The sequence below is a fragment of the Folsomia candida genome, unplaced genomic scaffold (assembly GCF_002217175.1).
Source record: "Folsomia candida strain VU population unplaced genomic scaffold, ASM221717v1 Fcan01_Sc012, whole genome shotgun sequence".
Taxonomy (NCBI): Eukaryota; Metazoa; Arthropoda; class Collembola; order Entomobryomorpha; family Isotomidae; genus Folsomia; species Folsomia candida.
This window is the reverse complement of record NW_019091204.1, coordinates 2,617,142-2,644,839: the sequence shown is the minus strand read 5'-3', so window position 1 is coordinate 2,644,839 and position 27,698 is coordinate 2,617,142. Positions and strand designations below refer to the sequence as shown.

Genomic DNA, 27,698 nt, shown 5'->3' with positions numbered 1-27,698 from the left:
TTTTATTTTAAAATTTTGGAACTATCTAGCATGAAGTTTGAATAATGTTTGGAAACGTATTTTTTAACTGCTAGAAAATAATTATTTTCATTTTTGAAATCAGGTAATAATTTAATGGTTATAGCGTTTAAAAAAATAGATTTTTATTTAAACATCATTCTAGACAGACCTTAAAACTCTCAGACGACCTGAACTAACAAAAATAAAGACTAACGCGGAAAATATTTTAGATGTCCATAGTTCTGACTCAAATTTGGTATTCGTCAAAAATTTGAGGTTCAATCAGTACTGAACCGAACGGTACCCGAACCGTACATTGTTGCGTAATGGGTGGGGTTCGGTCAGATTAAAAAGAATCAAGGTAAGTTCCGGTGAAGTTCGGACACGGTTCGGTCAGGTTAAAAAAATTGAAAGTACGGTTCAGTTAAGGTAGTGTGAATTTTCGTGCACGGTGCAAGTTAGGGCTGACAAATTCAAATACTTCGAATTCGAAAAATTCGGATTTCTACTATGTACTTCGAAATCCGGATTTCGTTTAGAAAGGAATCCGGCTTTCTTTTATTGTTTTATTGTTTTGTTTTATTGATATTATTCCTACAAAGTTTTTGCTTTATATCCAACATCAAACTCAAGTTTTTTGTAATGTCGCATTTTTTTCATTTCGTCAATTGAACAATACGATCAGAAATTACCTAGGAAACAAGATCAGAGAATTTAATTTCTCTAAAAAAAGCTGATATTGTAATTGAATGTGATAACGCAACTATCTATACACATCTGGCATCTGCCCGATGTGTTCAAATGTCAAGGAAATCGATACTACTTAATAATAAGAAATTCAAATCCGGATTTCTGTCCAGATGAAAACGTATAATCCTAAATCCGGAGTTGAGAGCGAATTTACCAGTCCTAGTGTGGGTTCGGTAAAAGTTAGAGTAAGGTGCGGCGGGATTAAAACAAATAGGTATAAGGAATCATTCATATTTCCGTGCAAGGCTCATGTTCGGGGCCTTGGAGGGGCGCCAAGCTTAAAAATGTTGATCTTATGCTAATTTTAAATCTCTATGACTTTTGCCGTTTCCCTATGATTTTAAACATCTTGGACTTCAAACGCCAACAAAATTCGAAATTTTAAGAAAATTCCAAAATTAGACTGTTATGTTAAAGACGGTTCCCGTTTTTCACAGAATGGAAACCTGGCTATTTCAATACTTAATAAATTTCAATTTTCGCATGGATAGTAAAATAATCTGCATTTGTCCAGAAAACCAAAATATCCCAAATGTACTGAAACTTTAATTTCCTATCACAGTTCGTCATATTTTAATTACTTTCGCCGAAAACAATCAATTTAATTTGGGGTGTCCTTGTTTTACTGGCCACCTGATTTTGACATATTCTTAAATAAGTCCAACGCCTTTGCACCAATTTTAACGAAATTTTGCGACAAGACTACTAGGAACCGTAGTACTTAAGGGCGAAAGAAACAGCTATACATTCCGAAGGGCTTTTGAGACATTGGAAAAAATGTTAGGTGTCCTTGTTTTACCGGTCGCAGTGTACATACGTAGGTGCGTTTAAGTACTTAATTGAATCGCTGTCATATAGTATCATAATAATATAAACATATTATTGCATTATTATTGTGTACCCATATTATAGTATCTTAATAATATAGTATCATATAATATGTTGAAAAATGGAACTTGCTATGTAATGCGTGATTAAACGCTGGATGTACAAATTATAAATATAGGCACATAAATATACGTACATACTATCAAATTTTTAGACTTCGGCACTTCATTTGCGTGGTTTGACGCATTTTCGAGAGATAGTTTAAGTCAACATGGAAATCGACGAAAATGGCCATACTGAGATTTTTGTAAATAAGGTGCAAAGCTTAAATACGAAGATATGACATACATACATGCATACTTAGTTGTAAAGGCTCAAGTGTCAGTAATTTAGAGGGCTACAACTTTTAGCAATACAAATTTCTGATTTATTGCATTTAAAAGCCAGTTAAATTTGAAGTTGGAAGCATTATTTAGTTTTCAAAATTTCATCCTTTGCTTCAATACAACGCTGAAGACGAGACGACCACTCCTCGATGGAATTACGCACAGATTCTAGGGACATTTTGTAGCATTCCGGGGTAAGAAATTTTTTCCAAGCCTCCGCACTTCTACGGGGCTTAAAACACACCTTTACCCCAACTTTAACCATTTTCCATATTCCGGTGATTCAAACCCAGCAAGGATGATGACCATTTCTGATTGGAGATAAAAACCGGACTTTGGTTTTTTAACTACGCTCGGGTCACTCTAAATTTGTGCTGAGTCCTGCTCAGAGATCCCATCGATTCCATTGAATTGGATTTCACTTAGGGGATGTATCACGGACTCAAAAACATATTTTAAGAAATTTAATTGACCTACCACCCCCCAAGTTTCAGCAATATGTAGAGAAATTACCCCAATTAGCTCCCACCTGCCAAAATCATCAAAAAACCTGGATAATGTGACTTTCTGACCTTTTGTCTATATCGGGTGATGTCTCTGACCGATTTTGCGTAGATTAGGACAACTCGCTTGTTAAAAGAATTTTCCGATCTGAAAATGTCTTCTTTTGTAAAAAGAATCCTGCTTTTTTTGAGCGTACCGCTTGAGGTGACTCATGCATTCATTTAATCTGGTTTTCCTTTGGGGTACGATCAGGATGTGGCTAGTACCACATTTCAAAGCCTTAAGCCTAAGCTTCAATTTGAGCACTTATTGGAAAATTTTCATCGACACTGTCAGAAGTGAGGCCAGTTTCCGTTGGAATTTCGTGAATTTCTTCGGATTCCATGCTTGAGAGGCTTCACGATGTGTGTGGCCCTTGGAGGTTTTCAAAAAATTATTCTTTGACTGTTCCTAGTCGATTCGGTCCCCATGAACCTTTTTGTGTTCCGTTGGGCTAAATTATAGTTCACCTTTGACTTTTTCAACATATGTCAAATTCACTATTTTTCTTAGATTTCTTTTTGTGAAAAGCTATCGCCGCCCGCTTGTCTTCAATTTCCTATATATTTATCCAGATGTTCAAAAATTACAAAGTCCATAGTGAATCATAATGTAAATCGCATGGGCTTTCCAATGCACGTATCCGTTTTTAATTCTGACAGGTAGTTTTCGAGAAATTATCTGGTGACTCTTGATCCTTTACAACTAGGTATTAAACGTTAAATCAGGTTAATGGTTTGCCCGGATGGTGAAAGTTGTGGAGAATAGTTACGCATCAAACAAAGTGTACATAACTAACGTCGGAAATTACTAATTAATAACATATTTAACTACAAAGTCTCGAGTACTACTATCATAGGTTTACAAAAGCTCTGAAATTTGTACTCCTGTATTCAGGTTTTTTAGCTTGAATTTACACCTATGCATTTACGAATACAGAGTTTTAGTGGAAGAAATAAAACGTTAATGAAATGTGACGACGGTAGTAAAATACATATTCACTGACCGGTTACGTAACGACAGTATGCACTTAGGGAAATTAATACCAAGGCTGAAATGATTACTCTTCCCTAAATTGACTAGGTACTTAATATCTCAAAATAATATATTAGTGATAATAATAATTACTATAATATGTCTGATGCAATAAAGTTAGCTCCAATTTTTGTAGCCAACGCCTGAGACCTGGTTACTAAAAAAGCTTCGGCGTCGCGGAACCATTTTTTTGCCCTGTCGTATTTATGTAGTTAAGCACTGTAGAATTTGGTTTTGTAAAGAACCGGATTATTTAGGTAGTTCTAATATTAGTATTCAATCACGCTGTGAAACTTGGGAAAGTGATTGACTCACTTTTTGTTGCAATTGCAACATCTACTCTCTCTTTTCCTGACCAACGGGTATAATCTAGGTTAGAAATAGGTACGAAAACCATATATAAGCAACAACAAGCGAGACGGAGAACAACGAGCCTGGGAGATGGACTCAAGAGGAGAATCTTGCTGCTGCTGCCATTACTTTGTCCAACACTCAGTCGATTAAGAATAAAACCTGTCCTGACTTTGTCTCACCAAATCTCACCCTGCCTACGTTCCTCCAATTTATTTTGCGATGCACAACAACGACGGCGATCAACTTGTCCATCATCTCTTCCCCCCCCTAGCCGACGAAGTGGGGTCATTGTTAGTTCATTACATTGGTACCCACGGCTACATCGCCCTGTCATAGGGTGAAGAACCGCACCCCCTGTCTTCCCCCCCATCCCCACATCGGTGTGACGGACTGTAACCCAGGTACGTAATAAACTTTTTAAATGCATTCTTAAATACTCCACTCTCCCCACCTCCACCATTTGTCGCCCCACGATTGGTCCGCACCCAGACAATTCTCATACGCCCCCCCATTAGAACAACTAAGACGTGCCGGCATATTTACAAATAAAAACTTAGAAAACTGAAAAAAAGAGAAACAGATGTGACAGGTAGTCTCGCGTCAAGGGTCGCTCCCTCATTATATTGCACTTTTGTTAGGACATGCCATGCCCCGACTGTACAGCGGGTTGAATTCATATAGGCCAGAGTAGCCCCCTTTTTTGTTGTTCGCCAGTGAGCCGACCTTTATGCATATACATACCGCCGTAGAGCGATTATGCATATACATACCGCCGTAGAGCGATGATAGGCCAGAGTTGCCCCCCTTTTGTCCGCCATTGAGCCGACCTTTATGCATACATATACCGCCGTAGAGCGATGATAGGCCAGAATAGCCCCCTTTTGTCCGCCAGTGAGCCGACCTTTATGCATATACATACCGCCGTAGAGCGATGATAGGCCAGAGTAGCCCACCTTTGTCTGCCAGGCACTCAGGGCAAGGTATATTATTCAACGGTAAAACGCCGTATCATAATAATTTTGGCAACAGAGGGGACTAACCTCCTCACCAGGGCCCGAATGCCCAACAATATAATTTCGATAGCATAGGAGATATAGGAAATATAAGTGCAGAACCCCCAATCTGCCACCGAAATAATAATAATGATAATAGAAAATTTAAGGGCAGAACCCCCAATCTGCCGATTACCATAGGAAATATAAGTGCAGAACCCCCAATCTGCCAATCACGATAGGAAATATAAGTGCAGAACCCCCAATCTGCCACCGAAATAATAATAATGATAATAGGAAATTTAAGGGCAGAACCCCCAATCTGCCGATTACCATAGGAAATATAAGTGCAGAACCCTCCATTTGGGGCTTATCCATATTTTACGTCATCAAAAATTCTCGATTTTATCACCCACCCACCCAACGTAAACATTAAGGGATTGGGATTTTTAACATGGGAAAAATAGGAAGACCAAAACCACCCACCCACTAAAATGATGACGTAATATATGGACGTTCCCTTGCCAACGTAATCATAATAATGATGCAAGGAAATCTCAGGATGGTAAACTCATGCATATGCTGGAGATGGGGAAGAGAGTCATCGACCCCCTCAACAACACAACTACTAGTCATGCAAAAACACCATATAACCGCTATTTAATAATTCATAATCCAGACCCGATAATACCCCCATTCCAGCGGACCTTCGTATAATTGCCCCATTACCAGGTTTAACTCGAGTTCACGGAACTCTTCGCCTAGTTTGCATTTTTCCAGATCTCAGGCTCCCCCGCCATTGACTCAAGCCAAACCCCACCCAAATCCATTACGTCATCCCACAACCAACGAATTTCCTGCCAAATCTGTATACACTGGGTCATTCTGCTGCCTACCGATGCCAGCAACAAAATTTATCGCTCACATCACCGTTCCATCTTGGTTAATTGACCCCACTCTCAAAGATCACCACTCGAAACCATTTCCTTTTCTCGAACTCTGGCTTATTCCCAAATCTTTAAAACCTTTTTTTCCATCTCGGGCACAAGGCCCACACACGGACGATCAACCTCACTTCAGTTTTTCGGGCCTAACCCATACAAACACTACATTAAAAAAAACTACTTAAAAAGATATATTAGTTGCATATCTAGACATAGTTAAAAAGTGCATTCCTGTCTAACACACGATAGTGTATCATACAGTATGCAGATTTTTTTTCTCTTCCTTCAGGTTTAGCTCATATACAAAATTATCTCTCTCCTAGGTGTCATTTTATACCTATATGTAAGCATATTCCACCAATAAAAATTGTTCGTACACCAGAGGCTTGCCTCAGTTGCACGAGACAATTTTTCTGGTTCCCGTGACCCCTCTTCTAGATATATATAGGATAACGTAAGTTAGGGTATTTGAAAACTCATCGTAGAATTCTTTTTGCATTTTTTAAAAATATACATTACCCATAATTAGACAGACATTAGTCATTTTCAGTCCCTTAACTCAACCCTTCATAGCTACTTCTTATCTCCACGTCATTTCCTTACCCAAATTCAGTCTCCTCAACAATCAATATTTCAGGAACCAATTACTTGGCTCAGAAATTTGCTCGTTATATAGTTATACATTCTTCCTTAGTTATAAATACTAACCCCGAATTTAAAAAATTGACTACCAACCCCATCCGACATCCCCGAAGTCACCCCGAATTTCCAAAAACTTGACAACCAACCCCATAGAACACCCCGAAGTCACCCCGAATTTCAAAAATTTGACTACCAACCCTATCGGACATCCCCGAAATCACCCCGAATTTCCAAAAACTTGACAACCAACCCCATAGAACACCCCGGAGTCACCCCGAATTTCAAAAATTTGACTACCAACACCATCGGACATCCCCGAAGTCACCCCGAATTTCCAAAAACTTGACAACCAACCCCATAGAACACCCCGGAGTCACCCCGAATTTCAAAAATTTGACTACCAACCCCATCGAACGCCCCGGAGCCACCCCGAATTTCAAACACTTGACTACCAACCCCGTGGAACACCCCGGAGTCACCCCGACTTTCAAAAACCTGACTACCAACCCCCCAAAACAACCCGGCGTCACCCCGACAGTTTCATATCAACGCTACAACCCGACAAACCGCTCCAACATCATGTCCCATTCGTATGCAATAGTTTTTACGGCCTCATCGCCGCACGTCCCCATACGCCGCCACGGCGACATACGACGCAACACCCCCATACACACATTGAAACGACACGCAGCCGCGCTGACAGCCCTTAAAAACAATTGACGCAGCCGCCAAATCGATCGGCGTGAACCTCTGGTTTCCTTTCTCCCTGATCCACTCACCCCGGCTCTCAAATCGATTTCAACCTATTTATTTAAGCCAAACCAGCTGTGGACTCTCCATCACCAACCGCGTCAGACGGCGAAATTCTACCGAAATTCCTCGCATCACCAAGCAAAATAATTTTAAAATATTACTAATTTGCTACTCTAAAAAATATCATGAATTTTCCGACCCAGCCAAAAACAATAAAAAAAAATATATAAATATATATATTTGAAAATTAATTTCGAAGATGAAGTTAATAAATTTGGTAATTTCGGTATATTTCCATACTATGTTAAGAATTAAGATTTACAAAATCCTATGTCTAATAATAATTTGGCAAATTATGCTCAAAACTTGTAACATAAGTACTCCTTATTGTCAAACTCTGTTAAAATAACACTATTTTAAAATCGCTAATAATTGTAAACAACAATAATGCAGACCAAGCAAATCTAACATTTTATTTCTGGACCGGGGCCCGGTCTAAGAAAGCCGGATATTGTAAAGAACCGGATTATTTAGGTAGTTCTAATATTAGTATTCAATCACGATGTGAAACTTGGGAAAGTGATTGACTCACTTTTTGTTGCAATTGCAACATCTACTCTCTCTTTTCCTGACCAACGGGTATAATCTAGGTTAGAAATAGGTACGAAAACCATATATAAGCAACAACAAGCGAGACGGAGAACAACGAGCCTGGGAGATGGACTCAAGAGGAGAATCTTGCTGCTGCTGCCATTACTTTGTCCAACACTCAGTCGATTAAGAATAAAACCTGTCCTGACTTTGTCTCACCAAATCTCACCCTGCCTCCGTTCCTCCAATTTATTTTGCGATGCACAACAACGACGACGATCAACTTGTCCATCATCTCTTCCTCCCCTAGCCGACGAAGTGGGGTCATTGTTAGTTCATTACAGTTTAGCAGTCAGCCAGTCCGCTAATATATACGAAAATTTCCGATACCAGAGCACATATGGAACACTTTCATTTGCCTCTTCTTCAAGATATTTAAACCAAGAAACCAGGCCATTTCTAAAATCTGTACACAACATGCGGCCACTAATCCATTCCTCCATAGATAAAATTGCATCATGAGCTGTATATAAGAAAGTGGTTTCTTCTTTCGTGAAGAATGAACTACTCGACGAGACTGCGAGGGTGGGAGACCACCCTCGCAGTCTCGTAAATTCCCTGTTAATTTAATTCCCTGTTAATTTATCTGTTGTCTCAATGTCGCCAAAAAAATATTACATAATTGAATTCCCCCCTGATAAATACAATTCAGTGCCTGTGGAGCTTGTTCCAAGTCACTGGGTTATCCCCGCAGAGAAAGTTTGTCTCTGGCCACCAAACTCTGGGCCAAGTATTAGAAATTTGATAAAAAAAGGGCACTGCTATTCCTGATGTCAAGTGGGGAAGAGTTAGCTACGCCAGGATTATTGGGAATTACGGTAAATAGCTATTTAATTCAAATTATGAGAAGTCATTCCAATTATTTTACATTTACTAACAAATATCATTATTTTAGATGATTATGAAGTTGCGACAAAAAAACTTCAAGTAGCCGAGGACACTTCCAACTTGGAAAGTGAAACAGAACCAGAAAGCAGATTAAGGAGCAAGAAGATAATTCCCGATATTCAGCCCAGCAGCACACGAGGGGATGTAACGTCTTCATCCGATGAGGAGGATAGCGACGCGAACAAAAACAGTCCTCCGTCTGGCTCACTTCTGGATAATTTGGAGCTGGGTAGGCTTATAATACTGCCACAAATATTTTATACTAATCATTATGGTGATGCTTTTTAGACCAACCATTGAGCATTCCTGAAATAATTCCCGAAACTGAAGAGCAAAGCAATCTACAAGTAGGAAATCAAGTTGAAACTGGAGACACCTCTTTTGTTGTTGTAAATTCGCAGGAGTTAAATGATTTACGGCTGTTGATTTCAAGTTAGTACAAGCAAAATAATTTTATTAAAATTGATGTATTATGTTAACGCTTTGTAATCACGTTGCAGGGACAACGCAAAGTGTGCTAACTTTGTTGGAAAAGCAGGCTGAAGACATTAAAGACATTAAGGCTTTACTGATTAATGTGAAACAAAGGCCGGATGGTAGGAAGGCTCCCAATTTCAGTGCCATTCCAAAATTTTCCCCTCGACAACGAGGTAGCACTGGCGGAGTTTGAATCTTGGCTCGAGGTGGATTCAAATCGCGAATTACTGGTACGATTTAATCGAGATATTTTACATGCATAATTAAACTTTAATGTCTTTCCTTATATTTGATACTAGGTTGAATATTTGGCATTTTCAACTGCGACACAGATCGAGGCGAGGACTAGAAAAATCTTGAAAAAATTATTTACGAATGAATTTGGCAGGCGAATTAATTTTACGGGTAAAGGAAACAAGACATCGATGAAAAACCTAAAACTATTGGAAGTCGTAAAAGGTAAAATATATTCTAAAATGAAGAAAATTTTCTAATTGTTGGTCTCTATTTAATGTTTAATTGGATTGCAAATTTCAGAAACCGTGCGAAACGTCTTTACAGTTGAGTCCGTTCCCGATCCCAAAAATCCCAGCGGCCGTATTCCCACCGATGATATAATTCAAACTGCAGCAATGAATTGGTTTCGTTCTTCAAAAAGTAGGTGCAACGACGACGCTCCCTCGGGAATTGCATCATAATCATGGATCGAGATGGAAAATCACCGAGAAACATTAATCGAATAATTGCAAAACGGGTTAGAGAGAATCTCACTCGTACAAAAAACATACCTGCTATTAGTAATAATCTTAAAATTAAGATTATTAAGATTATTATTACGTAAATTTAGATATATGTGATTCTGTCGTTGAGGATAGCGATTCAGGTAGTAATATTAGCAATAATGATAGAAGCAGTAATGTTATCCATAATAGTGACGAGCCATTAGTTTCCGATTCACTAAGCGACAATGGTGTAGTAGAAAATAATAGGAATATTTTAGATTTAACACGGGACTTGAGGGACTGGTCGCTTCGACATAACATAACGGGAGTAGCTTTAAACGATCTTTAAACTACGCATATTTAACTTTTATCAAGAATTTAGATTTCTTCCATTGGATAGTAGGACATTGCTTAAAAACTCAATTAAATACTCTATGAAAACTATCGGTCAGGGTCAATATGCACACTTTGATGTTATTCAAAATATAAAACGGCAAATAGATTCCAATTGTATTCTTGCTTCTGGTAGCGAAATTAAATTAAACCTTATATTTAGTTTTGATGGATTGCCCATTTCTAAGAGTAACAGTAACCAGTTTTGGCCAATTCAAGCAAAGTGTGAAGAAAGTACGTACGGCGTATTTGTCGTGGGTTTATTTTATGGCAAGACAAAACCAGAAAGTATTGACGAATACTTGATGGATTTGATAGCAGAGTTAAAAAGTTTGCGAGTTGGGATTAGTTACAATAATTTGAAAATATTTTGTAAGGTTTCAAAAATAATAGCTGATGCGCCAGCCAGGAGTTTTTTAAAGCAATGTAAAAGTCATAATGCATACAATGGATGCGAGAAATGTATAGATCCAGGTTTCTGGAAGGGACGTGTAATTTTCAGAACATTCGATAGTCCACTTCGATCAGGACAGATCAAGATTTTTATGTTCAAAAAGATAAACACCACCATGTAGGCATTTCCCCGTTTACGGAGCTTAAAATTTTGATGATTTCTTCGGTTCCTCTTGATTACATGCACCTCATTTGCTTAGGTGTGGTTAGAAAACTATTAAGAAGTTGGGTAAAAGGTCCATTGCCATTTAAATTATCTTCTCGTGATATTTCAACTTTATCAAGTAAATTAGTATTATTTTCGCATAGTTGCCCTAAAGAATTTTGTCGTAAGCCGAGGTCAGTAAAAGAGTTAGATATGTGGAAAGCGACAGAGTTTAGAACTTTTCTTCTTTATACAGGACCCGTCGCTTTAAAAGGATTATTGTCGCCGAAAAAGTATACACATTTTTTAAATCTTTGCGTAGCAGTCACGATTCTTATAACTACCAAGGCGCAAGCAAATAATTGGAACGATTATGCACGACAGCTTTTATTGAAGTTTGTTAAAAATGTTCCCAATTTATATGAAGAAGAGTTCTTATCATATAATATGCATTCTCTTATACATATTAGTGATGACGCTTTAAAGCATGGCCCGTTAGATTCTTTTAGTGCTTTCGATTTCGAAAATAATATGCAAGTAATAAAGCGCTCGCTACGAGCTCACTATAAACCTTTTGAGCAAACTGTGAATCGCACTGCTGAGAGAGAAAATCATAAGTACCAGTCCCCTGTGAATTTAAATAGACACTGTATTATAAAATCGAACGGAAAGGATCATTGTTTTATATTAAAGGATGGGAAAGTAGTTGTTATAAGTAGTATAAGTAAAGATAAAAAACATATAAATTGTAGAAAATTCAAACACTCGGACAACTTGTTCACTTGTCCGTGTGAAAGTAAAATTTTAGGAATAATTAAAGTTAGCAAATTATCAAATAGCGTAACCATAATAGGTATTAATGATATTGATAAGAAATGTTGGTTACTCCCGTCGGATAAAATAGATGAAAACATTTGCATTCCCTTGTATAATGTAACAATATAATTTTTGTTATGAAATAAATGATTTTGATAAAAATTAATAATTCGTGTTATTTGACTGCAGTAATTGCATGGAGTTTAACTGCAAGTTTTGCATCAAATTATTCGTTTCTTTTGCGCAATATTCTACGCTCTAAATTGCATTAATTTGACGGTTATTTCTACGCAATATTCTTGAGGCTAAATTGCATGAATATGACTGTCAATTCTATGCAATATTGACAGTTTATTTTACGTTAAATATCTAGTATATTTTCACGGATTTTTGCCGGCCATCAGTTGCTGCAATTTAACTGTATGACTTTTGCGTAAAAGTGATAGCTTTTGTTGATCGGGCTAGAATTCATTTTCCGTAACTCGACTCAAACTCATTATTTTTCAACTCACTCATTTGAAAGTGAGTCGAGTTATACTCTCGACTCAAACTCAACTCAACTCACTAACTCAATGCGTCAAATGAGTTGACTCGAACTCATTGGCAGTCCTAACGAGAATGTTGTGTGGAGTTGAAATCCTCGTTATGCTCTGGGGTACAGTTTTAATCGTCGATATTAGGTCTTCACCCGAGCGGGAATACGCAAAAATACGAAATCCTAGATGAGTCCTAGATGAATCCTAGATGGGGAGGAAGAAATCATGTGATCAAAAAAGTTCGGGAAGTTTGATTGAATTTCATCTAAATTGAATAGTTCAACAGTGCACATATTACAAATTCTGCTCTTGGAATTTACAGCTTGAGATAGGGTTTGGTTATGGATCAAATTAGAAATATGCGTGTTTAATACGGGAACAGTGATACACTGTTCATCCAGCTGGATATCGTTAAAATTGAAAAATTCCAAACAACATTGTGCAAAGATTTGCAGAAAGGGGCAGAAGGCCAACATGTTTGGTGGTATTTGTCAATTTGTTATTGGTTGTCTTATAAATGGTATTTTTTACTGGTTCACCGAATTGATCAAAGAGAACCAAAATTTAATAACTTTGTTGTTTTGAGTAATCACATGCCACACGACGGATGCTAAAAGTCTTAGTCGAGTTATGCATGAATTAAGTAGTTTCGGTAGTACGTGGGCGAAAAATTATTATGTACAAAGAAAAGAAGTAAATGTAATCGACAATTTTTCGACACGTGAGCTGACGCATTTCCTTTATTGCAAAATACATGCATGAAATTAGTGCATAACAATGTTTTTACATACTTACCAAAAAGTGGTTGAAATTCAAATATCCATTTTCCGTCGGTCCAAGATACTATTACGGTGTCGAGTTAAATATGTTACCATTTTTCGCAGTCGACAACATTAAGGTCAATTTCATTAATGAATGTGCACTTGTTTTATACGTATAGAATATTTAATTCACATTTATGTATGCCGCATGTACAAATGTACATAAATCAAAATAATACTGTGCACATAAAACGAAACACTGGTGCGTAATCCGCTAATCGATTTGAATAATTTGTTTTAGGAAATTCTTCAAATCGATACCAATTGGCTTCAACATACCAGCAAGACCTCGGCACATGCATATGTGCCAAAATTTTGCTAGTTACGTTACATATACGTTATGCATAAACACAAATTTTCATATGTGCGTTATTTGTACATATGTATGCGCGATAAAGAAGTTATTCAGCAAAATATTGGTCACAACCAGTAAAAAATTGGTTGATAATATTCCCGACCAACAGCTCCTAGCCAAATTCGAGATATAGATTCAATGATAATGTAAAATGCAAATATCGTAGCTAATTTTCAGGCCTCATGTCCCAATTAGTTTGAGGATTTCTGACCACGTAGTAAATACATACAAAATATAAACCTTTAGATACAAATTCCTACGTAAGGTGCTTTCTTTTTTGAGGCAGTGAGAATTTTTGCATATCGTCGTACTAATTCATAAAGGACCTAAGTGCAGTCGAACCTAAATTAAAAAAAGACCTAAGTGCAGTGGGTGCTTAATTCAGATTTGACCTAAGTGCACAGAAAAAAAGACCTATTTGCGTGCAAGTATGTATTTACTTATGGCTAAATCGTGCGATATATGTATGAAGAATCGTTTTGGCAAGATATAGCCATAAGTATGTAAATACATACTTGCACATAGGTCTTTTTACTTTTTTTCCGTACACTTAGGTCTTTTCTGAATTAAGCATCGCCTGCACTTAATTCTTTTATGAATTAGTACGACGATATCTGATTTCGCATATTTTTCGCGTATTTTAGTAGATAAATAATCCATAATAAAATTTGGGCCCTTAAAGTTTCTGAGACTTATTTATGCCTTACAAAAAAATTCACCTAGGGGCTCTGCGATGACTTAAGCCCCACTGGTCACATCGTCTCGAAAGCACCCAACATGATTGGCGCATGTATGTATACATATGCAAAAAAAATTGCGTCAAGTTTTGCTCTCTTTGCGAATTAATTGATGCAGTTTAATTTCATAATTGACACATAATAGAAACAACTTAAGTGTGTAGAATTTCTTGAAATTATTTATGGGGTTTCGACAACTCGTTGGAAGTAGACTTGCACGGCGGCCCAGACCTCTGTTTTAAAGGAGGGAAGAACGAGAGTTATTTAATTTATGCAAATTTGCAAATTTTTAAATTTGAAATTTTTAATTCTGAAAAATTTTGTTCCCACAAACCTTGAGCATTTGGAATAATTTGGGCGGGTGGAAGGACAAAGCTGGTGCCACGCATTTCGACCGTGGTTGTGTATTTGATACCGTGATCCTTCGCCCAATCGTCGGAAGCACCACCGACTCCGTCTGAAATTTATGGAGAAGTATGTACGATGGTTTTTTTAGACCCTCTTAAAAATGTTTAATGGAAGGCTACCCCTTTGAAAAATAAGTTTGTAACTCATCTTAAATTCTATATTCTGTAAACTATGCTAAATCCGAAGCAATATTAATTTGATAAATATTAAGTTCATCATTAATTTTCTTGATAAAATATTTCGAGCGTATTTACTGTTCAGGAGAGCAACATTATTTTTAAGGCTGCAAGCAACATCGCTAAGAGGACGGATGGTGGACATGAGTTGGTTAAAAACCCGAGCCTCTCTACCCGGTAAATTCCTGATCTACATATATTCGGTAATTCGGGGTTTTTACCGGGTTAATCCGACCCACCCCTAACGACCGAACGTTGATTTATAAAATTTTCCATGGACTTACAAAGGAGATCAGCCCCTTGTCCGGTTCGATAACGGGTTCCGTGAACGGCTTGCAGCGCAGCGATGGCGGCACGGCCCAAGCTCAACTAAATATTTCGTAATTTTTTAAAGAAATTTATTAAAAATTTTGTTTTGTCATCTTATATTAAATTTTAGCTTCACTTGTTCATCATAATCTGGTGGATAGACGCCGGCAGTGTAACCCCATGGGAGAAGCCAGTCCTGATCAATGAGTAATTTATATAATTAATTCTGTTCAGAATTTGGGGGACGTTCAGAAATTACGTAACGTAAAAATGTGTACGCTCGGTTTTTCAAGCCTCAGACTCCCCACTCCCCACTAGCTCGTTACATAATTTATGAACGTCCTTATAAAAGAACAATTAAATATTCTAACATATCCGTAGCAATGGAAAGTCAAGTAGGCGAGGAATCGGGTACCGGCGGCCTCCTGAGCGACGATGTAGTCTCGAACGGTCCTGGTTTCGCTTTCCGAGAAGGCGGCAGATCCGTGGTAGAGGTTGTTGCAAGGATCTGGTGACGTCATTTCACCCCCTGTGTAAATAATTTGAAATGATTGAGGCGTGTGAGTCTCACTTTGTTACTTGTACATTAAGGGATAGGGAATTTAATATGGGAAAGATAGGAAGACGTGAAGCACCACCCCGCTAAAATGATGTCGCAATATTTGGACGTTCCCTTTATGTGTCGACCATTGCTGGCTAGTTTTAGTACAGATCCGATCCCATCGGTTTTTTATCCGACCATTTTTCTATCAATGCATAACATGGGTTGAATCCGGTCCGATCGGATCGGATGTTCTAGTAAATGGTGGATTATCCGGTCGGATCGGATCTTATCGTAAATGGTCGGCTTATCCGGTCGGATCGGATTTATAACACTCTGTACCCCTTACCGAACATGAAGGCGAAATTCCTGTTGGGGTCGCATCCCAAGCAAGCAGATCCGGCATTTACGGAGCGGGTCTTTCTCCAAAGTCGGTCCCCAGTATGACAGAATTCATACCCGTCTGGGTTGACCATGGGGATGATGTGGATATCAATCTCGTTAAGAACGTTCATGTACGCCGTGGTGTTGGTGATAAGCTCGTTGATAATCCAGGTCCCCGTGGCTCCAGCGATCCATTCTCGCGCGTGGATGTTAGCGTCAATGATGACGGATTTCTTGGGGGCTCCTCCTGTCGAGATCTTGACGGCGTGGATGTCCAAACCGTGGTAGGAGCGACCGATAACGGACACGGTGGCGTATTGGCTGGATAATCCGTTCAACCAAGTCTCAATCTTTTGAATGTGGTGGAAAATTATGATTTTAAAAGTTTCGAAAAAATGTATAAATATATTTCTGTATAAAAATATTCTCCAAATATGCATCAAGAAGCTTTGGCTAGTTTTAATTGGATCTTTATATTATTTTTAATCCGGTCGGGTCCGATTCAATCTGATATAACCATTTACTTGGCTAGACATTGATCCGATCGACATGATTATCCGACCATTTTCTATAAAATGGACCGATTTCCGGACCCATGTTATACATGATAAATGGTAGCATAAAAAATACCCGATCCGATCCGACCCGACGGATCGAAAATTATCGGATCTGATCTACGAACACTACATCTTACATAAATACGTAAAACTATTATTTTCTTAATGAACGAAAAATGCAAAAAAAATGAGCAAGTAAACTTTCAAAAGAATGACTTACATATGTATGTAATACCAAAAAAACTATTATTTTTTTAGTCGTAAAGATTTAAGCCAAATAATTTTTGTAAAACTTGACTAATACATAAATCTTTAAGCGAAATAATTAACATGCCAATTTATATTCCTGGCTAAAAAAGATATCGTCTTACCTCCGCAAATCGTGGATACCTGTCCCATGAGATACGTTCGCTACCAGCCTTCTCGTTTGCGACGCGTTCCTCTCGTACCAAACTGAATTTTGCAAATTTTAGAATAAATGTTACATATCTCAAATTTCATTTCATTTACATATGTTTTTTAAGTTTTACAGAAAATTTGCGTTTGGAAGCTTTTAGAAAATTTTTATTTTTCATGTCGTTTTCATGTCATTACGGATGGTTGTTGATTAATGTTTAAAAAATATTACTCACGTTTCAACATCGGCGATCTTAACGGTGAATTTGATGCCAGCCTTGTCCATGATTGACGTAAAAGCAGCGATTTGTTGAGGGGCTGCCATCACATCGGTGAATCCAAGACCGCGAGGGGTCGTCCAGAAGTCATAGTCTCCACCGAGATACAGAGTCCTCAAGAGTTCAAGTTGACCATGAGTGGTCGCCTCAACCGTGAACACGTGGTAGCTGGAAATTGTACGAATTACGTATTTGTGACTAACTTTTGTAAAAAAAAAGTAAAGAATTTTGTGACACATGTACAGATAATTTGGTGCATTTAATTTTGACATTTCTTTAAAATAAATAAATACATATACTTAAGTTAGATAAAATTTTGGGAACTTAATAGCCTTGGGGATACGAAAGTTGGCAAATGCATTTTTAAACCAATTGTTTTACGAACTTTTTTTGCGAACTTGCCAATTTCTTGTTGCTAAGGATGCAACCTCGTAATGAATACCCCCATTAATTTTACGGCATAAATCTCAAATTATTTTATGCATTTACTTGAAAGCTTCAGTTTTTTGCATATTTTTCTTGGTAATTCAAATTTGCACAAATTAACAGCGACGACTTACCCGTTGAACGACCTAAGCCCAGTTTCCCTGGATTGGGAGGCTGCGACAAGCGCGAGGACGGCGACGAGCGCGACGGAAAATTTCATCCTGCTTGATGATCCAGTAACCGAGACTTCCGAAGGAATGAGCTCAATCCACTCGTAATTACCCAAATTATATGAATTGGTCAAGTGTAAAGTGCACGGGTAAATTCGTAATAGATATCTAGAGATATTGGGTAAATTTGCAATTTAGAGATATGTACTGGGTAAATTTGTGCTTGTCTAATAATTGATTGATGGATTGGTGGATTGTTTGTTGTGTAAATTATGTAAATGTGTATGTGTTTATGACCATGGTGACGAGAACTTTTTACGGAGGAGAGCGTTGCATACAAATTTTCCATTGGAGATAACTAACTCGGGACAAAAAAAACCTAAATACGTACAGGGTTCCCCACGGCATGTTTTATTCCGTAATTAGTATATTAAAATTTAATATAGATATTCGAAAAAGGTTTTTTTTGTGTACGAAATTCGTGCCTTATTTAATTTTTGGTTGAAAGAAAAGGAAATATTCCAGTCCATTCGGAGAAAATATGCTTTCCACGTGTTTAGCAGAAACACACACGCGGTGTAATTGTTGTATTTTTGTTTGGGTCCGGCACTTTGGGGAATTTTACATACACTCTTAGAAATATATACGTATGTGACTCCACCGCCGTGGTTATAAATTTGTCATCGAGTCGTTACAATTGTCACCGACCAATTATACAGTTTCACCGACTTGGTATTAAATTGTCACCAGAGCTAATCAATTTATAACAAGTTGGTGACAAATTCATAACCACGGTAGTAGACTAACATTCGTATATTTTTTGGTTATCATCGTACCCCCATTTCTAAGAGTGTATAGTCATCAGGGTTTTACTTTGCCCACCTTTTGAGCTTAATCCCCAGCCCGGTGGGTAAAATGGAAAAAATGGGGGAAATGGGTGGGAAGTGGGGAAAATGGGTATGAAGGGTTATAGTGAGGTGGTGGGCCACCACCACCATTGCGGGAGGTTTATTTTCCCTGTTTTGTTCTGATCTTACTGTTTATTAAATAAACCACTCGATTTTTTGTTTTGCCGGTAAGTTAATTAATTGTCAATTTAGTAACCATCCCTCCTTTCGTTGCATTGCACATTCTGAAGTTTAACCTGCAACATGTCGAGAAAAAAGAATGTGCTTACTGACTCACAGATTCAAGAAATTCTGGGTAAATAAATATCCTAACAATTTACATTGATTTTATTCTCTGATGGTCGATAGCAATTTGTTTTTCTCATTAGATCTTGACAGTGATAGCGACAAAACCACAGAATCTGATTATGATCGTGAACTTAAATATGGGTCAACTATCCAAGATAATCTGGCCCATGAAGAAGGAAATGCAAACGATTTCGAAGACAGCAATATGGACACGGATTCCTTCGTGTCACGAGATGGTGAAACATTACTTTAAATACTTTAAAAGTGACTCTAGTACAGGTTAGCGACCATAACCTGACATTAGTGCACATTAATTGTTTTCAGATCAATTTAACGAGCAACCCAGCACTGATACAAACTCAGCTCCAGTGGTGTCATCTCCCATGCAACATAATCTTGAAATAACATTCATCGACATATCCAGTCCATCTCAGAAAGTAGGCAGAAATAAGTCTTTAGTGTGGGACTGTTTCGAAACAAAGCAAGTCAACGGAAAAATTATAAGCAACAAGTGCAAAATTTGCAAGGAAGAAGTAAGCGATAAAGTAGAGCGAATGAAGAAACATTATGAAAAATGCTCGAAGAAAGAAATGAAGAGAGCTGTACCAATGTCACTCCACAGTGCAACAGAGTCAGCTGCAGCAAATTGTTCGCCGTCGTCTTCTACAACCTTTCTGAAGCACCCAAAATCTAAAGTTTCGTAGCAAGCCTGGCAAAAAATAAATCGGAAGAAATAACATTACACTTAGGAAAATTTCTTTACGCCACCAACTCGACATTTCATATGGTTGAAAATCCAGATGTGATGTTTATTTGTTTATGTTTATTTGATGTTTGTGATGTTTATTTGCAAAATGAATAATAATCATTAAAATGTCAAGTGTGATATTTATAATTTATTGAACATTGTCGAATTCTTAACAAGCTTCGTAATGTCTCATATTCGGAGAACTATTTTCAGCCCATGGAATGTAAATCTCCTTAAAAATTTGCATTGTCGCTTTGGCATCTTCCAGGGCGGTGTGAATTTGTCCGCTTTTCTGAATCTCGGAATTAAAATAGTGACGATAGATTTTCTTTAGCGACAAAGGTTGATAATTTTTTCGACCAATTTTGTTGAAAGTTCCGTTCCATTTTTGAAAAGTATTTTAACGAATCGACGTCCCCTCCTCTGATGTCCAGACTGTTGAAATCTGCTGCACCGTTACAGGTCACCACCAATTTTCCATCCAAAATCGAAATAATTTTATCTCTAACTTTGTCCATATCAATTCCTCCAATCAGCGAATCTTCGCGGAATCCGTTCACGGAGATTGTCTCCTTGCTTACCAGAAAGGATCCCTTTTCATGGAAAATCATCTCCTAGAAAACCGAGTAATAATTAATTAATTGTGATTTTGCAATGGAAAATATGATTAAATTGCGTACCGAAAAGATTTCCTTTCCGTCAAAATCTACAATGCTAACGGTTGCTGCGCGAATGATGTGTTTTTTACGTCCATTTAGTTTCTTTAATGCAACCATGAAGTGGTTTCAAGTCGTCCAAATTACAGCAGTCGTCAATTATCCCTTTCAACATCCCAAGTCTGCTGTGCTGATCGACTCCACGCAGTAGATTTTTTATTGTCTCCTAAAAAATGAATCACATGAAAATAAATCACAATCAAGAAATTTGTCCATTATTATTTATATAGGAAATTACCAAATGGTTTAACATGTTTCCCGATTAATGTTAACGTCCAACACTTACACACAGAAGAGAAATATTTTGTATCAGATAGAGAGTCAGCAATTATATTTTTATAATCTTACAGGAGTCTCGTGTTATTTAATGTGCATGAATCAATTTATCTTTCAAGTTGGGAGCGAAAAAGTGAATCATTTCGCCCCAAAAAGTATTTTCCCCATTTTTTCCATTTTCCCCACTAATGAGGCTTTTTGGTGGGTGGCTAAAACCCATTTTCCCCACCCTATTTTCCCCACGGTAAAACCCTGATAGTCATTGTGAAACTGGATCTTTTTGCCAAAATACATGTATAACTTATATAAATATTTGGTTATCTCTTGGAAATTTTACACTGTGCCCTCACCCGTCTCCATTACCATGGTCAACTTCGTCCTTGTCAACATTTAATTTATATAACGCACAATGCACCAATCAATCAATCATTCATTTACATAAGTATAAATTTACCCCGTATCTCCAAATTAAAAATTTACGCCGTATCTCAAAATTCAAAATTTACCAGTGCGTTTTAAATATATGTAGTTGACCAATTCGCATAATTGAGTTAATTACGCGTCGACTGAGCTATGACATCCTCGGGTCATGAATCGCTAAGCAGTTTTCCGTCGCCATCCTCGTCACAACTTCAAACCCAGGGCGACTGGTGTTACGTCCTTCAACAGGTAAGTCGTGTTTAATATGTAAATTGTCCAAATTTTAATCATGGCAAAATAATATGCATATAAGCTTAAACTTCGGCGAAATAACGTGACTTACAGGTTTGAAGATAACTATAATTATTACACTGTGGTAACATTTATTTTGGCTGCCCGCCCGGCAGTCAAAAAACAATTGCAAAAAATTGATAGTATTAATTAATAGCATTATTTGGTTTTGAGACCCTTATGTCAAAATTAGCATATTGCAAAAAACTGTTAGACGATTCAATCTTAAGGTGCGATTGTATGCAGTATGCATCAAAATGGCGATCTTGAAACCTGTTCATCTCAGTGCGTTTTATTTACAAAAAGAAGATTTTGTTGCATCAGAAACTCGAAAATTTTTAGGTTTACAGAGATAGGAGGTTAGAATTTTGATTTTTGTCTTAAATGAGCAAATAAATTATTAGTAAGTACGGTTTTTCATCTATTTTATTTCTGCTTTTTTATATGTATCAGAGAAAAATTAAACTTCAAATCTCCTAACCAACATAAAATTTTCGATTTTGAGATGCAGTAAAGTGTAAATTTTGTAAAAAAACAACGGAAATGAATAGGTTTCAAATCGGCATTCGAATACGGAGACGTTCAGACAAATACATTTTCATATACTCCAATCCTGTACACATTAACAGGTTTTCCTTGTTTTGAGATTTCATCCCTTGATTAAGTTCGTTTGTAACGGTTTGGTATATTTAGGATCGCGCCCAATTAAGCGGGGACTCAGTCCGTCTGTCTGTCCGTCCGGGAGAATGGATGCGACATCATGCATATTCGTATCTTTTTTCATATACAAAAATTCATATGACGCAGGGGGAGGATCCCACATGTAAAATTTTGAAGTCAATCAGTCTGCCCTTGGCACCCTCGCGAGGTCAGTGGGTGTGACACATAATTGTGGATTTTTGAGGGACCAACCAAATTGTTCATACAATAAGAATTTGTAGAAATGTGCAATCATTCAACTTATTGAATTGTCTTAATATGTGGTTCATACTCATTTGGGCCAAAAAATTGAAAGTGAAGTGAAAAAAGTGAAGGATACAAGTTTGGAAAAATTAAGCTTAAATTTTTGAACTGAATTACACGATGTGTATTTATTGACAAATAATTTGTAAATTCTTTTCATTCGTGTGCATGCACAAATGTAATTATGTGCGATACTGTCCAGTGGCAAAAATGGCAAAATAGCAGCCGCTGCAAAGTGTCTAGTTTGTGCTAAAAAAATTAGACTACTTCAAATTTGAGTTCTCTTTGCGAATTTATTAATGCAATTTTGTAGTTAATTGACACGTCATGTTCAGAAACTATGTAAACTCTGTGTAATTGGGTGGAATTGTTTATGGGGTTTCGATAACGCGTTGGAAGTAGACTTGAACGGCGGCCCAAACCTCTGTTTTTTTAGAAAGACAAAAATGAGAATTAATCCATTAAAAAAAATATGCTAATTTTTGCATAAAACCGAAAAAAAAATTAGCACAAACCTTGAGCATTTGGAATAATTTGGGCTGGTGGAAGGACAAAACTGTTGCCACGCATTTCGACCGTGGTTGTGTATTTGATACCGTGATTCTTGGCCCAATCGTCGGAAGCACCACCGACTCCGTCTGAAATTTATAGAGAAGAATGATGAGATTTTTTCTAGATGCCCTCTTAAAAATAGTGTTACCCATTTGAAAAGTAAGTGCAAAACTATACTAAATACGGAGTAATCCTTAAAGTTTAAAAAGAGCAAAGCTTGCTTTGTGTTTTATATAGTTTACTTAATAAGTATAAAATCAAAAGTGGATCTTACTTTTGAAAAGGTTAGCACTATTTTTAACAGTGTAAGACGGACAAATAAACAGAAAACATTCAGATCAACTTACAAAGCAGGTCGGCACCCTGTCCAGTTTGATAACGGGTATTGTGAACGGCTTGCAGAGCAGCGATGGCAGCCCGACCCAAGCTCAACTATTTCGTAATTTAAAAAATACGATAAATTGATTACAAATTTGTTTTTTGTCGTTTTTTAAATTTTTTGGCTCACCTGCTGATCATAATCTGGTGGGTAGACGCCGGCTGTATAACCCCATGGGAGAAGCCAGACCTAATTAATTAATTAAAAAATTTAGATTAATTTTTGTGCCGGGAATTTATGGGGCAAATTAAACGTTCTCACATTTCCGTAGCAATGGAACGTCAAGTAGGCGAGGAATCGGGCACCGGCGGCCTCCTGGGCGACGATGTAGTCTCGAACGGCGGTGGTTTCGCTTTCTGAGAAAGCCGCAGAACCGTGGTAGATGTCGCTGCAAGGATTTGGTGAAGTAGATTCTCCGCCTATATAAATAAAGATAGATAATTAAGTGGTGTGTGTCATTTTGCCCCGGTTTCGAAATCTCGTGTTTTGTTTCTACTTTTCTTTAAAAACCTTCCTAAATACGATTCACGAATAATTTTATCAGCTATTTAGTTTTAATACTTTATCGACTGAAAATATTTTAAATTTATACAATTCTCAATTTCCCCTATTTTTGTAGTGTATCGTCACTTCCAATTTTCCTTATTACCAAGTAAAAAATGATTTGGTATTTTTCGTTTCATTCGAATTTCATAATTTCCAATTAATAATATTTTTAGATAATTTAATTGACGTCGTAGGATTTTGTAGTTGGGTGTGACACCCTTTTTACACCAGGTTTTGAATTTATTTGGTGACATTATTTAGTGGCGATCCCTAACTAGATTTAATACATTAAATCTGGTCAGCCGGATCGGATAGATTTTTTATCGGATTATATGTGGATCCGATCCAGAAATCGGACCGGATAATAATGTTCGGATATCCGATCGGATCGGGTGAGATTAACAAAATTACCGCTTACCGAACATAAATGCGAAATTCCTGTTGGGGTCACATCCCAAACAAGCAGAGCCGGACGTGACGGAGCGGGTCTTTCTCCAAAGTCGGTCCCCAGTGTGGCAGAATTCATACCCGTCTGGGTTGACCATAGGGATAACGTGGATATCAATCTCGTTCAGGACGTTCATGTACGCCGCGGTGTTGGTGATGAGCTCGTTGATAATCCAGGTCGCGGTGGCTCCAGCGATCCATTCTCGGGCGTGTATGTTGGCGTCAATGATGACAGATTTCTTGGGGGCTCCTCCCGTCGAGAACTTGACGGCGTGGATGGCCAAACCGTTGTAGGAGCGGCCGATAACGGACACGGTGGCGTATTGGCTGGATAGTCCGTTCAACCAGGTTTCAATCTTCAAAATTTCATGGACAAAATTAAGATTTCAAAAAACTTCGAAAGAATGATTTTCAAAAAAAAATTAGCCACAAAAATATTAGATAAATATGTATCATGCAACTTTTTTCTGTCTGGTGATGGTCATCCGATCGGACCAGACTATCTGACCATTTATTGTCTATAACATGGATCATATCCTACCGGATTATCCGATCTTATCCGATCCACACGTCTACTATATGTAACATCGATCCCATTAACTCTATTCGATTTTCGAACCCATGTATGTAATAGTAATTGGTCTGATAAAAAATCCCACTCGTCGAATCCACAATTGTCGGATCGGATCGACAAACACTACAAGTGTGCAATTCCGAATGCAAAAACATATGCAAATTCTTATCTTGACCCAAGAATGAGAAAAATTTGGGAGAATAATTTGCATATGAAGAAATGTCACAATAATTATGATCAGTTTAGTTATAAAATTGTGAATTTGGTTTAATGCATAAAATTAGTCTCTTTCGCATGTGAGTTTACTTTCTTATTTAGCTAACAAAAATTAGAATCTCTTACCTCAGCAAATCGTGGATACCTGTCCCATGAGATACGTTCACTGCCAGCCTTCTGGTTCGCGACGCGTTCCTCTCGCACCAAACTGGAGTTTGGATAATTTTAGAAATTGTATTTTGTTAATTTTAGTTTTAAAATTCAGAAATTTTTCATTCACGTTTCGACATCGGGGACCTTAACGGTGAACTTGATGCCAGCCTTGTCCATGATGGAGGTAAAAGCAGCGACTTGTTGGGGGGCTGCCATCACATCGGTGAATCCAAGACCGCGAGGGGTCGTCCAGAAGTCGTAGTCACCACCGAGATACAGACTCCTCAAGAGTTCAAGCTGACCATGAGTGGTCACCTCAACCGTGAAGACTTGGTAGCTGGAAATTATTTGCATATTATTTATGAATAAGCTTCGCAAAAAATTGAGAACAATTGAATGATTTTTGTGATGTCATTTAGTAAAAATAATTTAATGCATTTTGTATTAATTTTGTACACAAAATAATGCATTTCGTGACATCATTTAATAAAAAATGCATGCATCCTCTGGTGACACAATTTAGTAAGAAAAAAAATGACAGAATTTTTGTAACATAATTTGCACTTAATTTAGTCCCACAAAACTTGAATGAATTTTTAAACAAAATTTGGTTGAAAGCTTGCGTATTTTGCATATTTTTTTACGTATTGGAAAATTTGTAGCTTTCAAATTAACAAAAAAGCGACTGACCCATTGAACGAACGAAGGCCAGTCTCCCTGGATTGGGAGGCGGCGACGAGCGCGAGGACGGCGACGAGAGCGATGGAGAACTTCATTCTTCTTGATGATCCACGAACCGAGGGCGTCAAGGGAATGAGCTCATTCCACTCTTGCCTAACTCAATTATACAATTTGGTCAAGTTTGATAAGTTAAACTGAACAATGTTGAGATACGGGGTAAATTTGTGTTTGTGTAATTGATTGATTGATTGGTACATTAATTGTAAAGTAGTGATAAATATTTGGATGACAATGACGAAGTTGACATCCACGGTGACGGATCCCTCACGGGAATACTGTTTACGGGAGAGGGCGTGGCATAAAAATTTTCCAAGTGAGATATGTAACTAACTCGTGACGAAAATACACTTAGGGTTTCAGACAGCATGATTTTTATTTATACATAATGTTAAGATTTAACAAAAATCGGACAGTTTCCTTAAATTTTTGTTGCATAAGGTGAAAATATTCGAGTCAATCGGAGAAAATGTGTTTCCAAGTGACGGTCTTTCGTTGATGTTATTTATAAAGGTTGATGAATTAAATAATTTTATAACGAAGATGACTGACAATGGAGGTCTCCCAACACCGATTTGGACCAAACTAGCGTCAATCGATCGCAAATTTAATTAGTATGAAATTTGCAAATGGAACTATCTGCAAATGCGCAGGTTTCGCAGAGATATTTGCATAAAAAGAGGAGAAAACGCACCCCCAAGGCTGGCAAATTTTTCTTTTTCCAAATTTTCTGCGCATGTTTCCCGCTTTGGATGCAAATATCTCCGCCAAACTTGCGCATTGGCAGATAGTTCCATTTGCAAATTTCATACTAATTAAATTTGCGATCGATTGACGCTAGTTTTGTCCAAATCGGTGAGCATACGTTGGGAGACCTCTATTGTGAGTCTTTTGAATATAAATCTCAATTTGACACGTGTCAGTAAATCTGATTTGATGGCGTAACACAAAATAAGAATAAATTATGCGTGATAATTTTTTCCTTTGCCATAATGCACGAATTATTTTATTTTTCACTGGTTTTTGGAACCCTGGGAGATAGATATTCGGTACATATATTTGGGAGAAATTGAGTTATTGTTACATCAAGGTTTGGAGATATATACGTACACAATTTGCAAAATTACTACGGTGTGGTAGCCATGTACATATGCAAATAGATATGCACATCAATCACACATAATACATAAATACCACACTCCACACTATTAAAGAGAAAAACCTACTTGGATGCATTTCCTTGCTTATTAATATGTAGATGGCAGCTTGCGTACCTCAGTAACGAAAAATCCCGATTTTAATTATACGAATGACAAACCATTGTATCACGCAATTTATGAACGGACCCATGCCATGTGCAAAAAAAATGCACTGAAGAAAGGTTTGCATACGTGTGAAAGTAATCAGCTCATATGTACTTTTTTGCAGACGGGACGCCACTTTTTGCACCCAATTTCAAATTGAATGCTTGTTTGGTCAAGTGTTAAATAACTCGTGGATACATAATTTGAAGGTTGGAATGAGTGAGTCGAATGGAAAAAACTGGTTTAATTGGGGACACGTTTTTACCGTAGTCGGGTTATCTTTGTGTTGGACAGACCAGTTGATAAGTGGGAG

The 27,698-nt window shown here is 37.5% G+C and overlaps 4 protein-coding genes and 2 long non-coding RNA genes across 6 annotated transcripts; 3 read left to right on the top strand and 3 right to left on the bottom strand.

Annotated features, from left to right (window-relative positions):
- Nucleotides 1-8,419: 8,419 nt before the first annotated feature.
- Nucleotides 8,420-9,393, top strand: LOC110855433. Its single transcript, XR_002548475.2, has 4 exons — nucleotides 8,420-8,696; nucleotides 8,774-8,995; nucleotides 9,055-9,198; nucleotides 9,267-9,393. It is a non-coding gene; the product is annotated as an uncharacterized LOC110855433 (long non-coding RNA).
- An 11-nt stretch (nucleotides 9,394-9,404) lies between these two features.
- LOC118437204 lies at nucleotides 9,405-9,994 on the top strand. The gene is made up of 3 exons (XR_004835942.1): nucleotides 9,405-9,473; nucleotides 9,543-9,702; nucleotides 9,781-9,994. It is a non-coding gene; the product is annotated as an uncharacterized LOC118437204 (long non-coding RNA).
- Nucleotides 9,995-14,323: 4,329 nt separating this feature from the next.
- Nucleotides 14,324-17,982, bottom strand: LOC110855410 (carboxypeptidase B). The gene is made up of 9 exons (XM_022103832.2): nucleotides 17,831-17,982; nucleotides 17,229-17,438; nucleotides 16,968-17,049; nucleotides 16,005-16,389; nucleotides 15,486-15,643; nucleotides 15,251-15,310; nucleotides 15,090-15,174; nucleotides 14,556-14,678; nucleotides 14,324-14,454 (listed from the first exon to the last, which is right to left on the bottom strand). Exons 1-9 carry the CDS (start codon nucleotides 17,914-17,916, stop codon nucleotides 14,402-14,404), a joined length of 1,242 nt encoding a protein of 413 aa, XP_021959524.1. The 5' UTR covers nucleotides 17,917-17,982; the 3' UTR covers nucleotides 14,324-14,401.
- Nucleotides 17,983-19,004: 1,022 nt separating this feature from the next.
- On the top strand, nucleotides 19,005-19,766 carry LOC110855203. Its single transcript, XM_022103619.2, has 3 exons — nucleotides 19,005-19,069; nucleotides 19,143-19,298; nucleotides 19,387-19,766. The coding sequence occupies exons 1-3, from the start codon at nucleotides 19,018-19,020 to the stop codon at nucleotides 19,764-19,766; spliced, it is 588 nt and encodes a 195-aa protein (XP_021959311.1). The 5' UTR covers nucleotides 19,005-19,017.
- Nucleotides 19,767-20,064: 298 nt separating this feature from the next.
- On the bottom strand, nucleotides 20,065-20,978 carry LOC110855447. Its single transcript, XM_035856040.1, has 3 exons — nucleotides 20,765-20,978; nucleotides 20,491-20,692; nucleotides 20,065-20,424 (listed from the first exon to the last, which is right to left on the bottom strand). Exons 2-3 carry the CDS (start codon nucleotides 20,584-20,586, stop codon nucleotides 20,116-20,118), a joined length of 405 nt encoding a protein of 134 aa, XP_035711933.1. The 5' UTR covers nucleotides 20,587-20,692; nucleotides 20,765-20,978; the 3' UTR covers nucleotides 20,065-20,115.
- A 1,771-nt stretch (nucleotides 20,979-22,749) lies between these two features.
- On the bottom strand, nucleotides 22,750-26,190 carry LOC110855259 (carboxypeptidase B). Its single transcript, XM_022103675.2, has 9 exons — nucleotides 26,034-26,190; nucleotides 25,471-25,680; nucleotides 25,317-25,398; nucleotides 24,372-24,756; nucleotides 23,669-23,826; nucleotides 23,537-23,596; nucleotides 23,376-23,460; nucleotides 22,992-23,114; nucleotides 22,750-22,900 (listed from the first exon to the last, which is right to left on the bottom strand). The coding sequence occupies exons 1-9, from the start codon at nucleotides 26,117-26,119 to the stop codon at nucleotides 22,848-22,850; spliced, it is 1,242 nt and encodes a 413-aa protein (XP_021959367.1). The 5' UTR covers nucleotides 26,120-26,190; the 3' UTR covers nucleotides 22,750-22,847.
- Nucleotides 26,191-27,698: the final 1,508 nt, after the last annotated feature.